The sequence below is a fragment of the Antedon bifida genome, chromosome 3, assembly GCF_963402885.1.
Source record: "Antedon bifida chromosome 3, ecAntBifi1.1, whole genome shotgun sequence".
Taxonomy (NCBI): Eukaryota; Metazoa; Echinodermata; class Crinoidea; order Comatulida; family Antedonidae; genus Antedon; species Antedon bifida.
The window spans coordinates 34016843-34034073 of NC_136228.1; the positions used below are offsets into that span (position 1 = coordinate 34016843).

Sequence of the window (17231 nt, forward strand, 5' to 3'; positions counted from 1 at the left end):
TATACAAAAAATACACATGGGTGGTACTGCTTTACGGTAAAAAAGGTTTAAAACTATAAAAGGTTAAAATCAACTATTCTTATTACAGATTTAATTATTTTGTACCGTTTGTGTGTATGTCTATATGATCCTTAAATTATAACCAATACTTGTTGCTTCAACAATTTGTAGTTATTATCTATGCTTAGGCTAGTCTAGTCCTTTCTATCTATAGCAAAGCTAGCCTAGATAGAGTGTGTAGTTCTCTATTCTTCTAGCCTTATAGACAGGCAGCCCAGAGACATTTGGTTAGATGAGCTAGGTACCAATATCTGACTATTTAAGTGTGTTGGGGGTCACTTGAAGTCAATGAAAATGGGAGTCTGCCGGGTACCCCCTGCTGCGTCTAGACCGAGGGGACTCCGAAAGGTGCTAAAAAATCGGCACCGGTTAGATGAGAGAGATACCACATAATTTTACCACCATGGGATGCCCATTGGCATCCTTATACCAGTATCACAAACGACAGACTTTTTGTCTGCTGCAATAGGCCCGCCAGACCCCCCGAGGGAGGGCCTAAAATGGGGCTAGCATAGATGAGTGAGGTACCACTCAAAATTAATGCCAAATGAACAAGTTGTGTTCATACAATACTAAATGGATAACAACAGACTAATTGTCTGCTGCACCGCAAGTACCAGACACCCTAAAGTTTGACTAGAGACCCCCTTCCCCCAACTAGCCCAGCTTAGATATTGTAGATACCACCAGCAACCAATGTTATATGATTTAGCACATTGTAAGCAATACCAAATGACCTATTACAGACTATCTGTACACTTCCTTCAGGCTCGTAGTCAGGGGGTGGGGGGGGGGGGGGGTTTAAGGTTCGGGCGAACCCCCCTTTACAGTGAACCCCCCCCCCCCCCCCCCGCCCTTAACCGACTGCGAACCCCCATCCCCGACATCCCCAATACCTCACCACCCTCATCTCTGAAAATCTTCCAAATACGTGCCCCACAATACAAAAGGTTATTTGTAAATTGAAAAATTCGTAAACTCGTTGTGAATAACTCATACCGTCTAGACAAACGCGTACCTATTGTTTATCACTGGCAGTCAGTATGCATAAAGTATATAGCCTTCCGACGTACATCAAAAAATGGAACGCTGCGGTTACCTACAATATTTATGTGTGACTATGAAGTATAGTGTATCATCATCATAGAGGATTATAGTGAATTTAATATATTACACTATAATATCTATGGTATCATGTACTGTAGTTTACATTAGGCCTATAGCATTCGATTATTTTTTTCTAGACCACCAGCCGATACGTAGGCCAACTCAACAGTATCAATACCACCTATTTACATTGATATATTTAGTTTCCTCAACAAATTGCTGTAAATAAACATAGATAGAGCTATCAAGGGCAGTCGCAGGACTATTTTAAGAGGGTTGCTCAAAGACTCCAGGGCTGTAGACACTGAGTATTTGAGCAAGCAAATTGTTAAATGACACCCCTAGATGGGCGCAAATGGTACTCTCGCACGTAAAATTCATGATAAATTTGTTTTCGTTCAATGCGAACGTCACATGGAAGTCCCTGATGAAGGTACTTTTGGTACGGTAATACATTCTAATAACTGTACTCAATTAATGTAAATTAATTATCAATTAATAATTTTAAAAAGTTATACAAAAAATATGAAGCTGTTGCTATAAATATATTGAGCAAAAGGTTAAATTGTATAATTTGGAATTCAGATGTAAAAACCACAATTTCCAAAAATTCATTTTTATTTATCCACTATAAACTTTACAAAAGTGTTGTTTTAAACCACACTCCAAATAAAACAAAGAAAATAATGATAGGACATTTGCAGAAAGAAGCAAACTTTGCTCTGCTACCGGTATAACACGGTTCAAATTTCGGAATTACTACGGAAATTCGGCCTAATATTTACGAACGTACGGAAATGAAGATAAATAGGGTACTACACGCATCGGAAATACAAAACTATACGCACAATTATGATTTGGCCTAAATTGGCCTTACATTATGAAAAACCCCCGGCAAAATGCAATAATTATGGACAAATCGATTATTAGCCTTGGCAATATGCCTAATATTTAAAAGGAATGAATATAGGCTATATTTCGTTTGTCGATGAATTTTTGAATTCATGTGTGAATGATTGATCCATTAGAGGTAATCTGTAAGTAGTAACACTGCTATGCGTGGGTAATTTGTGAATAGCGTAGTATGCTACATACACAAGCCTAGATAGGGAAGATCTGTACTGTAGTTCATTGCGAGAGGAGGGGGAAGTCCGGTAATGTGTCATGAAAAATGTAACAAGCCAGAGATGAAATAAAATCACTAACATTTAGCTGATTTTCGTTGTTTTAGTCGTCGTCAGAAGTTTATCGACCGACATCTATTTCTCATGTGTAGTGGTAGAGCGTTTCTTTGATTGAATAATATTGTTTGTATTATAACACAAGTTCATTTTGGATTTTCAGTAAATTACCAATGGTTTGTTCAAAGTCAAACTGTAACTAATCCCTCACTATTCAATCAAAATGTTATTGTTATACTATTGTTGAAAAATGGATTGCGTGATATGAAAATGGATTGATAGTAAAACGTAATAAAGATACGTTCTTGTCTGGTTATTAGGTATTCATGCTCTGATGAAGCAGAGGATTATTTTTATAGCGTTCCATTTAAAATACAAAGAAATATTTTGGTTGTGAAGGTCGTTTTAACAATTAGGCTAATATCAAAACATTCAACAATGATAAAAAGTACGATCGTTTTGTTCAATGGTAGCATGCTGCATGAGAGTGTTTTCCGGCCAATTAGAGGTGCCATTTATCATGAATGTTATGTGCCCTGGCCTTGGCCCTGGCAGACCCCTCTAAAGTTCGACTAGAGACCCCATTTACCCCAAGTATAGCCTACCTTAGATAGTGTAGATACCACCAGCAGCAAAAAAAACCCACAAAACAACGAACTAACACCAAACAATTGAAAATATATCCCATCAATGACGATAAAATGACCATTACCATTCTAAAGGGAAAATAGTTTAAGAGTTTCACTTAAAACTTATATAAGCCAAATAATAAATACTTTTCAAAGCATGAGATTTTTGGAATCTACCTAAAACATATTTTACTGACTAAACGCTGTAGTTTTACAGAAATAACTTTAAATACCTTTTTTCTAGGGACAGTACAACATACTGAACTATTTATAGGCCTACTGTAGTACTGTACAATTTTAAGTAAAAAAACGATCTGTTGCCCAATGCTTTTTAGAAGAGTATAATAATAATTTGTAACATAATGTGGTTATTATGTACTATATAATTAACATTAATTAAACATAATTCTGACCAAACCCAGTAGTATTAAATAAATAACCTTTACAATGAAAGTTTTGCCCAATGCTTTTTAGAAGAGTATAATAATAATTTGTAACATAATGTGGTTATTATGTACTATTAACATTTAAACATAATTCTGACCAAACCCAGTAGTATTAAATAAATAACCTTTACAATGAAAGTTTTCTTTTTATTTAAATATTTCTTTGTTTTATATATATATAAATCCAAAGGCAAATTACTGAAAAGTGACAATACTGTGGGTATCAGTGGCTGGATCTCAATGGATACAAAAAAAAGCGCAAAAAGCTAAATCAAAACGATGAAAGTAAAACAGCCAGAGAAGTTAGCAGAGCTACTCTCGGGCAACATTATACAATTTGTAAGTAAAAAACAGTAGTTGTAGCCAAATTCTCAATTAGAAGAGTATATTAATATATTTTCAACAAGTACTGTAGCACAATGCTTATTATAAAAGATTATACTAATTTTGTGTACCTTTTTAATAGATCAGTACTACATAACTAGCCCAATGCTTATTAGAAGAGTATATTAATCATTATTTTGAACAAAGTTTGTGTATTAAATAAATAACTTTAAAATAAAAGTACTGTAACCCAATGCTGATTAAAATAGTATATTTAATATTTTTATAATGGAATCTACTATTAACAATAAAATATGTTTAGATGTACATATTACTGACCAAACTCTGGTAAAAGTATTAAAAGTATTTAAAATATAATTATTGTGTTTAATATTTTTTTTTTCTCTCTCAAAATACTGGATATTACTATGTAAACGTATATGTTATAGTAAATATTATATTGTAGCCCTTGCTGCATTAGTGAGAGTTGGATAATTGTATTGACATGGACATATAAACATTTATATTAAATAAAAACCATAAAAACGGTATAACGGGAGAACTATGAATTATGTATGTATGTAAATTTCTAATTTCTAAAAACAGAACATCTCAAGTTCACTGTCAGTGTCATCGCTCCATTCCGGCCCAGAACTTATATCATCTTCGTTGGTTTCGCTAACGCTCACAGGTACATCTTCAAAAAGGTTTTTGAGTAATGCCGATTCTGGAAACCAGTTTATTGTAAAAGTTATTTATTTAATACACAAACTTTGTTCAAAATAATGATTAATATACTCTTCTAATAAGCATTAGGCTAGTTATGTAGTACTGATCTATTAAACTGATAAAAACTGATAAAAAAATTAGTATAATCTTTTATAATAAGCATTGGGCTACAGTACTTGTTAAAAATATATTAATATACTCTTCTAATTTGGCTACAACTAGGCCTACAGTTTTACAGTTACATTATATATAATATAATATAACAAAGAAATATTTAAATAAAAAGAAAACTTTGATTAGGTTATTTATTTAATACTACTGGGTTTGGTCAGAATTATGTTTAAATGTTAATAGTAATTACCACATTATGTTACAAATTATTACTATACTCTTCTAAAAAGCATTGGGCAACAGATCGTTTTTTTTTTACTTAAAATTGTATGTGCAGTAGGCCTATTTCTGTAAAACTACAGCGTTTAGTCAGTAAAATATGTTTTAGGTCGATTCCAACCATATCATACGTTGAAAAGTTTTTATTATTTGGCTTATATAAGTTTTAAGTGAAACTCTTAAACTATTTTTCCCTTTAGAATTTTATCGTCATTGATGGGATATATTTTCAATTGTTTTGTGTTAGTTCGATTAAAGTTAAACTTTATTCAATTAAACATGTTGTTTTGGGTTTTTTTTGCTGCTGGTGGTATCTACAATATCTAAGGTAGGCTATACTTGGGGTAAATGGGGTCTCTAGTCGAACTTTAGAGGAGTCTGCCAGGGCCAAGGCAGTGTACAGATAGTCTGTAATAGGTCATTTGGTATTGCTTACAATGTGCTAAATCATATAACATTGGTTGCTGGTGGTATCTACAATATCTAAGCTGGGCTAGTTGGGGAAAGGGGGGTCTCTAGTCTAACTTTAGAGGGGTCTGCCAGGGCCAAGGCAGTGTACAGATAGTCTGTAATAGGTCATTTGGTATTGCTTACATTGTGCTAAATCATATAAAATTGGTTGCTGGTGGTATCTACAATATCTAGGCTGGGCTAGTTGGGGGAAGGGTCTCTAGTCTAACTTTAGGGAGTCTGGCACTTGCGGTGCAGCAGACAATTAGTCTGTTGTTATCCATTTCGTATTGTATGAACACAACTTGTTCATTTGGCATTAATTTTGAGTGGTACCTCACTCATCTATGCTAGCCCCATTTTAGGCCCTCCCTCGGAGGGTCTGGCGGGCCTATTGCAGCAGACAAAAAGTCTGTCGTTTGTGATACTGGTATAAGGATGCCAATGGGCATCCCGTGGTGGTAAAATTAGGTGGTATCTCTCTCATCTAACCGGTGCCGATTTTTTAGCACATTTCGGGGTCCCCCGGTCTAGACGCAGCAGGGGGTTCCCGGCAGACTCCCATTTTCATTGACTTCAAGTGACCCCCAACACACTTAAATAGTCAGATATTGGTACCTAGCTCATCTAACGAAATGTCTCTGGGCTGCCGGTCTATTACCAGCAAGGCTGTCCACACCCCCTACCTACCTAACCCAACCTTCCTGCAGTACTGATAGGCCTAGCTAGGCCGGGTGTGTTGATGGTTTAGTAGCCTATTCACTTTGAAAATGAATGGTGCCTGTTGTTTGGTTGCACTTCATCCCATCATTTCATTATACATACCCGTCTATTAATAAATTGTGTTTTCAAATATTAATTTATCAAATGTATCTAATTATATATCTTATACCTATAGTGTTTCAAGTGTTCAGACCAGGGAGTTACATCTCCCTGAGTAAAACATGGCAAAGAGTAAATTTGAATATGTCCGTCAATTTGAAAAAGATGATTCATGCCTTCCAAACTGTTGGATTGTTGTACGAATTGATGGAAGAGGTTTTCACAAGTAAGTTGAAGTAAAAGTAAGTAAAGTATCGATTTGAGCATACAGCATTATGAGAATCGTGTAATACATTCTCGCATTTAATTCACCACAATGTAGACGCAGCCACTGATACCCTCAGCATTGTCATTTTTTCAGTGATTTGCTTTTTGATTTATATACTATACATTTAAAGTTATTTAAAAACTGTATTATTAGGTTTTCAGATGACCATAAATTTGAGAAACCCAATGATGAGGGCGCACTTCTACTAATGAACAAATGCGCTGAATGTGTGATGAACCAGTTTAAAGATATTGTGATAGCGTATGGTGTCAGTGATGAGTACAGCTTTGTTTTTAGAAAAGGAACGACACAATTTAGTCGGAGAGAAAGGTTTGTCTTTGTGTTATCCTACCACCATGGTCATTAACCAACTCTTGGCTCCTTGGGTCTTTATTACTCTAAAGTATCTCTATATGAATGAAATTCCTTTTCCAATTTCAATAAATTAACAATTACTTTGTTTACAGTAGAATCACTATTTAGTGGACACCTTCAGGACTCCACCAAAGAGTCCCCGTAATAGGAGTCATTTCACCAGAAAATGTCTTCTTAGCAGTAATGTTCTCTGAGCAGGAATGTCCCCTGGATAGGAATGTCCCTTGAGTTGGAATGTCCCTGAATAGGAATGTCTCCTGAACAGGGATGTCCCCTGAGTTGGAATATTCCTACAGCAATGTCCCCTGAATAGGGATGTCCCCTGAGTTGGAATGTTCCTTAATATAATGTCCCCTTAATAGGGATGTCCCCTGAGTTGGAATGTCCCTGAATAGGAATGTCTCCTGGACAGGGATGTCCTCTAAGTTGGAATATTCCTTAATAGTAATGTCCCCTTGATAGGGATGTCCCCTGAGTTTGAATGTCCCCTGAATAGGAATGTCCCCTGAATAGGGATGTCCCCCTAATAGTGATGTCCCCCTAATAGTGATGTCCCCTGAATAGTGATGTCCCCTGAATATGTAATGTCCCCTTAATAGTAATGTCCCCTTAATAGTAATGTACCATGAATAGTAATGTACCATGAATAGTGATGTACCATGAATAGTAAAACTGTTTGTTTTATTTTGTTTAGCAAGTTGATGTCAAACTTGGTTTCACTATTCTCATCATCGTACGTGTTCTATTGGAAAGATTATATAAAACAAACAACGCTTCTATACCCACCTGCATTTGATGCGAGAGTTGTCTTGTATCCTAGCAACAACAACCTCAAAGATTACCTTAGTTGGCGTCAGGCGGATTGTGAGTCTATTTTTTATTTCAAAACTTCTGATAACACACATAATGTTTACTTGTTGTGATTAAATAAAAAAAAATTATAATTTCAGGTCACATAAACAACTTGTACAATACTTGTTTCTGGAAACTTGTTTTGGAAGGTCATTGTAGCAACACAGAAGCAGAGGAAAGGTTAAAGGTAAAAGGTCACATAAGTGTACTTACATCAATTATATACAATATGATACAATAAAAACAATTCAACGATAAACTTTAAACGTTTTATTCAAATAGTTTTATTGGATCCTCAAAAAGAAAAAAAAGGTTTTAATAAATACAATCTGGATATCCAGAGGAATTTTTTCTTTTTAAGAATATATTTTCCACTGTTATACAAATACATTTGCCTCATAAAATTGGCCTAATGATTAGAAATGTCTCTTTTTATGTACATCTGGAATGTTCTTTTAGGGTACTGTTTCTAGTGACAAGAATGAATTACTTTTTTCTCAATTTGGTATAAATTACAACACATTAGATGAGTTTTACAGAAAAGGTACCATACTTATATGGAAGAAGGTAAGTAAAGCTACTTCCTCCAAAATAAAGACTTGAATCAGGACAGGGGGAGCTAAAAAACTTATTTTGATGTCTATTATAGTGAATAATAATTTTTGATTTATACAGCGCCATTCCAACGATCATTGCTCATGGCGCTGTGGACTTGGATGTTCCACTTTGGAACTGCATGCTTCTCCCCTAAGGGTCATGTCAGTGCTGTCAATTCTAGCGCTCATTCGTCTGTCCACGAAATTGGCTGTGTCAGCTTAATAGACAGGCAGCCCAGAGACATTTGGTTAGATGAGCTAGGTACCAATATCTGACTATTTAAGTGTGTTGGGGGTCACTTGAAGTCAATGAAAATGGGAGTCTGCCGGGTACCCCCTGCTGCGTCTAGACCGAGGGGACTCCGAAAGGTGCTAAAAAATCGGCACCGGTTAGATGAGAGAGATACCACCTAATTTTACCACCATGGGATGCCCATTGGCATCCTTATACCAGTATCACAAACGACAGACTTTTTGTCTGCTGCAATAGGCCCGCCAGACCCCCCGAGGGAGGGCCTAAAATGGGGCTAGCATAGATGAGTGAGGTACCACTCAAAATTAATGCCAAATGAACAAGTTGTGTTCATACAATACTAAATGGATAACAACAGACTAATTGTCTGCTGCACCGCAAGTACCAGACACCCTAAAGTTAGACTGGAGACCCCCTTTCCCCCAACTAGCCCAGCTTAGATATTGTAGATACCACCAGCAACCAATGTTATATGATTTAGCACATTGTAAGCAATACCAAATGACCTATTACAGGCTATCTGTACACTGCCTTCAGGCCCGTAGTCAGGGGGGGGGGGTGGGTTAAGGTTCGGGCGAACCCCCCTTTACAGCGAAACGGATTGATAGTAAAACGTAATAAAGATACGTTCTTGTCTGGTTATTAGGTATTCATGCTCCGATGAAGCAGAGGATTATTTTTATAGCGTTCCATTTAAAATACAAAGAAATATTTTGGTTGTGAAGGTCGATTAAAGTTAAACTTTATTCAATTAAACATGTTGTTTTGGGTTTTTTTTGCTGCTGGTGGTATCTACAATATCTAAGGTAGGCTATACTTGGGGTAAATGAGGTCTCTAGTCGAACTTTAGAGGAGTCTGCCAGGGCCAAGGCAGTGTACAGATAGTCTGTAATAGGTCATTTGGTATTGCTTACAATGTGCTAAATCATATAACATTGGTTGCTGGTGGTATCTACAATATCTAAGCTGGGCTAGTTGGGGAAAGGGGGGTCTCTAGTCTAACTTTAGAGGGGTCTGCCAGGGCCAAGACAGTGTACAGATAGTCTGTAATAGGTCATTTGGTATTGCTTACATTGTGCTAAATCATATAAAATTGGTTGCTGGTGGTATCTACAATATCTAGGCTGGGCTAGTTGGGGGAAGGGGGGTCTCTAGTCTAACTTTAGGGAGTCTGGCACTTGCGGTGCAGCAGACAATTAGTCTGTTGTTATCCATTTCGTATTTTATGAACACAACTTGTTCATTTGGCATTAATTTTGAGTGGTACCTCACTCATCTATGCTAGCCCCATTTTAGGCCCTCCCTCGGAGGGTCTGGCGGGCCTATTGCAGCAGACAAAAAGTCTGTCGTTTGTGATTCTGGTATAAGGATGCCAATGGGCATCCCGTGGTGGTAAAATTAGGTGGTATCTCTCTCATCTAACCGGTGCCGATTTTTTAGCACATTTCGGGGTCCCCCCGGTCTAGACGCAGCAGGGGGTACCCGGCAGACTCCCATTTTCATTGACTTCAAGTGACCCCCAACACACTTAAATAGTCAGATATTGGTACCTAGCTCATCTAACGAAATGTCTCTGGGCTGCCGGTCTATAACCTCCCACAAAATGTCTATAATAAACAATGGATATGCCAGTCACTTTCAAAGTTGGACAATGCATTGAGAGAATGCATTTACATCTACAATACCTTGTAATAAATATTTATTTATGTAGGAATGTTTAAAAAAATTGGGATAAATTTCATTTTAACAGGAGAGTATGAGACAACTTGAAATATCGACTCTGACTGTTGTTGGGAGAGTAGGGAGGTCTGTGTTGCATTTTGATAATGATAAATTTAAATTCTTGGTTAGGTTGATGAAGAAGTATTAAAAGTATGTCGAAGTAAAGATGATGTAGAAGAACAAGAAAGAGTTGTCATACGATCACGTCGAAGAGTTACACACCTCCATACCGATCTTATAGGCGATGGATTCTGGCTTCAAAATACAGAAATTCTAGAATGTTAACAATTATCTTTAAAAACAATTGTTTTGTTTAACATTTCTGTTTATGTATTATATGTATTGTCGGGGCCCTCGTGAGACAAGCCTTCGCATCTAGTGTGGGCCCCAGTTAATATTGTTATGACTGAATAAATCTGTATAAATTAAATTAATTCTGAAAATCTATCCCACAATGCCTTTCGAAATTGTTACGCGCTTCGGACGAACAGGAGATTCTTGTGTTATAAGTTCTTTGTTATTATTTACCTTCTTGCACTCAACAATGTTAACACCATAATGAGAATAAAAAATGAGATACAAAAACAAAATTTATTATGACCATTGATTCATTTGTGATTTTTTTAATTTCCTATATATCTTTTTTTCACGATGGACGTTCCGTTTTACTGCAGACGAACAATTAAAATAAGTAGACATATTATCATTCAGTGTTTTCAAGGTTTTATAATTCCATATAAAAACAAGTAAAAGTAACTATTTGAGGCATGCGGAATCGTGTTAAATCAAAATAGATTTGCTTTTATGGAGGTATTTTTTCTTTGAATATTCCTTCATTAAAAATTAATTATTCTTATAACTTAAAAAATTGCAATTTGGAATCAATTCAATTAAGGTTAGTTTTGAGTTAAGTTTTATTTGAGTTAAGTTTTATTTGAATAAACTCCGTGAATAGATAATAGTTAGCTACTGCAGCAACGTGTTACCGTTGTAAAAGTGTAACACCTTTACAACTGTGACACGTCACACGTTGATACACGGTGCGTTCTTAAAATAAATATAAGACAACAAGCAGATACAAAATCAATAGGCCTAAAATAAACAGATAGGGCCTACACATTTTTAATACTTAGTTTATCAAGTTATAATCATGGAGGAAAAAAAATTGTTTGAAGGTTTGCCTGGCGAAATCAAATGTTGATTGTAGTTTGCGGTAGGCCTACACCACGTAAGTTCTGAAAAGAACTGTTGAGTTTCTCGACGTTTCGATCAATATACTTCGATCGTCCCCAGGAGTGAGAATGAGAATTCTCACTCACATGAGCACGATCAAAGTATATTGATCTAAACGTCGAGAAACTCAACAGTTCTTTTCAGAACAATGGGTTCTTGGATAAATTTAATTTTGTTCGTTAACAACTTCAGCAAAAAAAAGAAACGACCTATTTAAAATTGTATTTAAAAAATCTTTTTTTTTTCATTTTTTAATAGTAGGCCCTAGGCCTAATTATTAATTTAAATAATTCCTCCATGATTAGACCGAGACATGCGGAAATGGCGATGTGAATAAAGCTGTTTTCAGACTTCTTAGTCTTAGTCTTAACACAGAATGATATTACGAAATGCAATTAAAAAGGGTGTTGGAGCAATTGTATCTTTTCAGTCGGAAAGCCGCGTTGGTAACGCATCACTGATTTCATTCATTGTGAGGGCGCGCTTCGTGGAAAATGTTGGCATTTTTGCTATTTTAGTACACTTAGAAAATGGTATAATTTTGATATTAAATGAAATCAATAAACGTATTTCAATAGTTGAACTACAAGCGTAAATAATGATAAAAACTGTGATCTAAATTCCACAGATTTTTTGTTTCAAGAAATATCATTATTTTATGTATAAACTTTTTTACTTTAATTTTTTTTTAAATGATGGTAAAAAATCATTAAATTTCATATTTTCTAGATAAGGTTTCAAAGCGAATTTAAAATCCTTTCAAGATAAACTATTAAGCTATCTATTAAAATAAAAATCTAATTTTAAGCTTTCTTGGGATGCAACTCCCACTAATCAAACCAAACCTACTACATTTCTGTTCTGTTTCGATCGAAAAATCGCCATTTTGAAACTTTGTTTACGTTTTACGAAGCTGGTACGAATCGTCCCGGACCGAATCGTGTCTGTGTTCAATACGGTTTTCATGCAGGCGTATTACGTCATAGGCCTAAGATTTCAATTTGCTCCCCGATTATTGTTCTATTTGGTTTCTGAGCTAGGAAAGGCTACCTACTATAATTACTTACTTGATTTCTAGCCTAGCTAGGCCTAAAAATAGTATTTTCTAGGCCTAGCTAGGCTGAGTAATTCTGATATAATACTAATATTAGATAGGTAGGCCTACCCTAGTGAGTGTTAATAATATTAGCTGGGTATTCTATAGTCTAGGCTGGTGGTAGGTCTATCCCAGCTCTGCTCATATACCAAGCAAGAAGAAGCCTGAAGGAGAAACTAGGCCCAGAACAAATAAAAAACTGTTAAAAAAACAATAAATGGAAAAAAAAAAAAAAAAAAAACCCATTTTCAATTTATATATGGGGAATGTTTTATAAAATCGGGCATGTTTGTTTCAGAGACTCAAACGTGTATTTTTATATGGTCATGTTTTTAAAAAAGATAATTATGGGCCCAGCTGAAACCAAGATATAAAAATATAAGTCCACCATTTACTTGAGTATTGTTACAGTGATTGGTTGGTACTCAGTATTTCAGTATCTGGCAGTAAATGTCACACTTGTATATAAATATTACTTTATTAGATACAACTTGCATGTCTGTGAAGTTGGTTACTAGTTCCTAGTTCCTAGTTCCTTATTCAAATTCAATTAAAGGGACATTCACAAATATTTAAAAAAAAACAGATTTTAATACGTAATAACTGTCTAATTGAGTTGATATTGCACCAACATGTTAGCCTTGACCTCCTCTACTTCTTCCGGTCAAAGTTTAATAACATTTTATGCATTTACGCCCTCTACGGCGAATAAGTAACTAGCTTTTACGAACGTTATAACACTTGACCTGCTTAATTTTTTCAAAATATTTTGGTATGAATCGATCACCCTTGACCTACTCTACCATTTGCCACTCCAGTTCCGCGAACTTTTTTGCGTCTACGCCCTCTACGGCGAATAAGTAACTGGCTTTACGAACGTTATAACACTTGACCTACTTAATGTTTTCAAAATATTTTGGTATGGATCGATCACCCTTGACCTACTTTACCATTTGCCACCCCAGTTCCGCGAACTTTTTTGCATCTTCGCCCTCTACGGCGAATAAGTAACTGGCTTTACGAACGTTATAACACTTGACCTGCTTAATTTTTTCAAAATATTTTGGTATGAATCGATCACCCTTGACCTACTCTACCTTTTGCCACTCCAGTTCCGCGAACTTTTTTGCGTCTACGCCCTCTACGGCGAATAAGTAACTGGCTTTACGAACGTTATAACACTTGACCTACTTAATTTTTTCAAAATGTTTTGGTATGGATCGATCAACCTTGACCTACTTTACCATTTGCCACCCCAGTTCCGCGAACTTTTTTGCATCTTCGCCCTCTACGGCGAATAAGTAACTGGCTTTACGAACGTTATAACACTTGACCTGCTTAATTTTTTCAAAATATTTTGGTATGAATCGATCACCCTTGACCTACTCTACCATTTGCCACTCCAGTTCCGCGAACTTTTTTGCGTCTACGCCCTCTACGGCGAATAAGTAACTGGCTTTACGAACGTTATAACACTTGACCTACTTAATTTTTTCAAAATGTTTTGGTATGGATCGATCAACCTTGACCTACTTTACCATTTGCCACCCCAGTTCCGCGAACTTTTTTGCATCTTCGCCCTCTACGGCGAATAAGTAACTGGCTTTACGAACGTTATAACACTTGACCTACTTAATTTTTTCAAAATGTTTTGGTATGGATCGATCAACCTTGACCTACTTTACCATTTGCCTCCCCAGTTCCGCGAACTTTTTTGCATCTTCGCCCTCTACGGCGAATAAGTAACTGGCTTTACGAACGTTATAACACTTGACTTACTTAATTTTTTTTAAATAGTTTGGTATGAATCGATCACCCTTGACCTACTCTACCATTTGCCACCCAGTTCCGCGAACTTTTTTTGCGTCTACGCCCTCTACGGCGAATAAGTAACTGGCTTTTACGAACGTTATAACACTTGACCTACTTAATTTTTTCCAAATAGTTTTTGCATCGACGCCCTCTACGGCGAATAATTAATTTGTTATGGGTAGATGACCCTTGACTACTTTACCATTTGCCAAACTAGTTCCGCGAACTTTTACCTATGTCCTTTTACGGCGAATTCATTTTAGTTTTGTTTTGACTTGTTACGATTCTAGAAGATAATTTCTGAAGCAAACACAAATACAACAGTTTGGTTAAAAACGATAACCACAAGTTATTTATTCCGTTTTATTCATTAACACTTTTCAACACAAGTAGAACATGACTACCTGAAATTAAAACAGCATTTAAAGTAGGCTCTATCGTAGTATATAAACTAAGAACTAATAAATAACTTCTTACGTCAACATGTGACGACACACTGCATAGTCATTCAATACCACCCCACTTCAATAAACAGTTGCAATCGATCCCAATGTAATATCTTTTTAAACTTGCTTACAGTACCCATTTTATAAAAGCGCACAAACCAAATCTGAACTGACGGTTTTGTTAAATGTCATTACAGCAACTGTTACTTAAAAACAGTTTACACTACCTTATAACAGCAAAATTAACATATTATTCATTAATACTGTTACCGTTAATATTAAAAAGCGCACAATATTCATTGAGTGATAATAGTCGTTTAAACACAATATACAGTAATATTTTTAAAACTATATTTGTAGTACCCGTCTATACCTCACAAACTAAACAATTGGGTGAAATAGTGTTTGAAAAACGGTTTAGGCTTATAGACTTTATAACAACAAAATTAACATATTGTGAAATATGCCTTAACCTTTAATGTGAAACATATTCATTAATAATCCTTTATTAATTAACAATTAAAAAGCGCACATTCCCTGGGTGATGAAAGCTGTTTTAAAAACAATACAATAATTGTAATGTAACGAATGTAATGTTGAACTGTAAGTAGCTGAAATAATTTTTTATTTAACAATTTAAATATGCCTATTACTACTCTTTCATAACTTATATAACATTATACAATAATTTCTTTCAAAACTGTCAAAAGCAATTTTTTTTCCCATTGCATTTTGTTTCCTAGGTAATATGATGTAGGAAGATAATTGTATCTAAATGTTAAGCATCACATTAAGTTGTTTAAATGGTGTTCTTACGCATATCGTTTATGGCATAAATGTCTTTTATTATAAAATCTATAAATTACTAAATGTTTTACCACTGTAGACCTAGAATGTTTGAACAAATCTCTGAATTAAAAATCACCCACATAGGCCTACAATGACATCATCTTACAGTACCCATCTATAAGCGCACAAAAAAAAACAAAGCTGAACTAATGTTTTTTTTTTCAAATGTCATTACAGCAACTGTTACTTAAAAACAGTTTACACTACCTTATAACAGCAAAATTAACATATTCATTAATACTGTTACTGTTAATATTTAAAAGCGCACAATATTCATTGAGTGATAATAGTCGTTTAAACACAATATACAGTAATATTTTTAAAACTATATTTGTAGTACCCGTCTATATCTCACAAACTAAACAATTGGGTGAAATAGGCACTAATGTGGATTTTTTAAATTTCATGATATCAACTGTTACCTGAAACATATTCATTAATAATCCTTTATTAATTAACAATTCAAACGCACATTAGTCCTTGAGTGATAATAGTCGTTTTAAACACAATACAAACAATATTTTTTAAACTATATTTTCTACAGTACCCGTCTATAGCGCACAAAAATAAATGTTGAAATAATGTTTTTAAAAAATACCTGAAAACGGTTTAGGCTAATAGACTTTATAATATCAAAATTAAGATATTCATTAATAATCCTTTAACCATTAATATTGCCAATTAAAAAGCACATATTCTTCCATGAGGTATAAAAGTTGTAAAGAGAATACAACAATTTTGATCGAAAGTAATTTTTTTAACTAAGTTGTTTTACCTAATACATTACCCATTATAGTGTACAAAGAAAACAATTATGTGAAATAATGTTATTCATACCAAATTAATTTGAAAACATTAAGTAGGTCAAGTGTTATAACGTTCGTAAAAGCCAGTTACTTATTCGCCGTAGAAGGCGTAGACGCAAAAAAGTTCGCGGAACTGGGGTGGCAAATGGTAGAGTAGGTCAAGGGTGATCGATTCATACCAAAATATTTTGAAAAAATTAAGTAGGTCAAGTGTTATAACGTTCGTAAAGCCAGTTACTGATTCGCCGTAGAGGGCGTAGATGCAAAAAAGTTCGCGGAACTGGGGTGGCAAATGGTAAAGTAGGTCAAGGGTGATCGATTAATACCAAAATATTTTTAAAAAAATATATAGGTCAAGTGTTATAACGTTCGTAAAAGCCAGTTACTTATTCGCCGTTGAGGGCGTAGACGCAAAAAAGTTCGCGGAACTGGGGTGGAAAATGATAGAAAAGGTCAAGGGTGATCGATCTATACCAAAATATTTTGAAAAAATTAAGTAGGTCAAGTGTTATAACGTTCGTAAAGCCAGTTACTTATTCGTCGTAGAGGGCGTAGATGCCAAAAAGTTCGCGGAACTGGGGTGGCAAATGGTAAAGTAGGTCAAGGGTGATCGATTCATACCAAAACATTTTGAAAAAATTAAGTAGGTCAGGTGTTATAACGTTTGTAAAGCCAGTTACTTATTCGCCGTAGAGGGCGTAGACGCAAAAAAGTTCGCGGAACTGGGGTAGCAATTGGTAGAGTAGGTCAAGGGTGATCGATCCATACCAAAATATTTTGAAAAA

At 35.3% G+C, this 17231-nt stretch overlaps 1 protein-coding gene across 1 annotated transcript; it reads left to right on the forward strand.

Moving 5' to 3' along the window:
* The first annotated feature begins 4 nt into the window (after positions 1–4).
* LOC144837996 (putative tRNA(His) guanylyltransferase) lies at positions 5–10774 on the forward strand. The gene is made up of 7 exons (XM_078693326.1): positions 5–62; positions 6215–6364; positions 6560–6736; positions 7476–7645; positions 7732–7820; positions 8093–8200; positions 10334–10774. The coding sequence occupies exons 2-7, from the start codon at positions 6261–6263 to the stop codon at positions 10487–10489; spliced, it is 804 nt and encodes a 267-aa protein (XP_078549452.1). The 5' UTR covers positions 5–62; positions 6215–6260; the 3' UTR covers positions 10490–10774.
* Positions 10775–17231: the final 6457 nt, after the last annotated feature.

Coding starts and splice junctions, on each gene's coding strand:
- LOC144837996 (XM_078693326.1), top strand. CDS start 6,261: ATGGCAAAGAGTAAATTTGAATATGTCCGTCAATTTGAAAAAGATGAT. Junction 6,365..6,559: donor GATGGAAGAGGTTTTCACAA/GTAAGTTGAAGT, acceptor CTGTATTATTAG/GTTTTCAGATGACCATAAAT. Junction 7,646..7,731: donor TAGTTGGCGTCAGGCGGATT/GTGAGTCTATTT, acceptor TTATAATTTCAG/GTCACATAAACAACTTGTAC.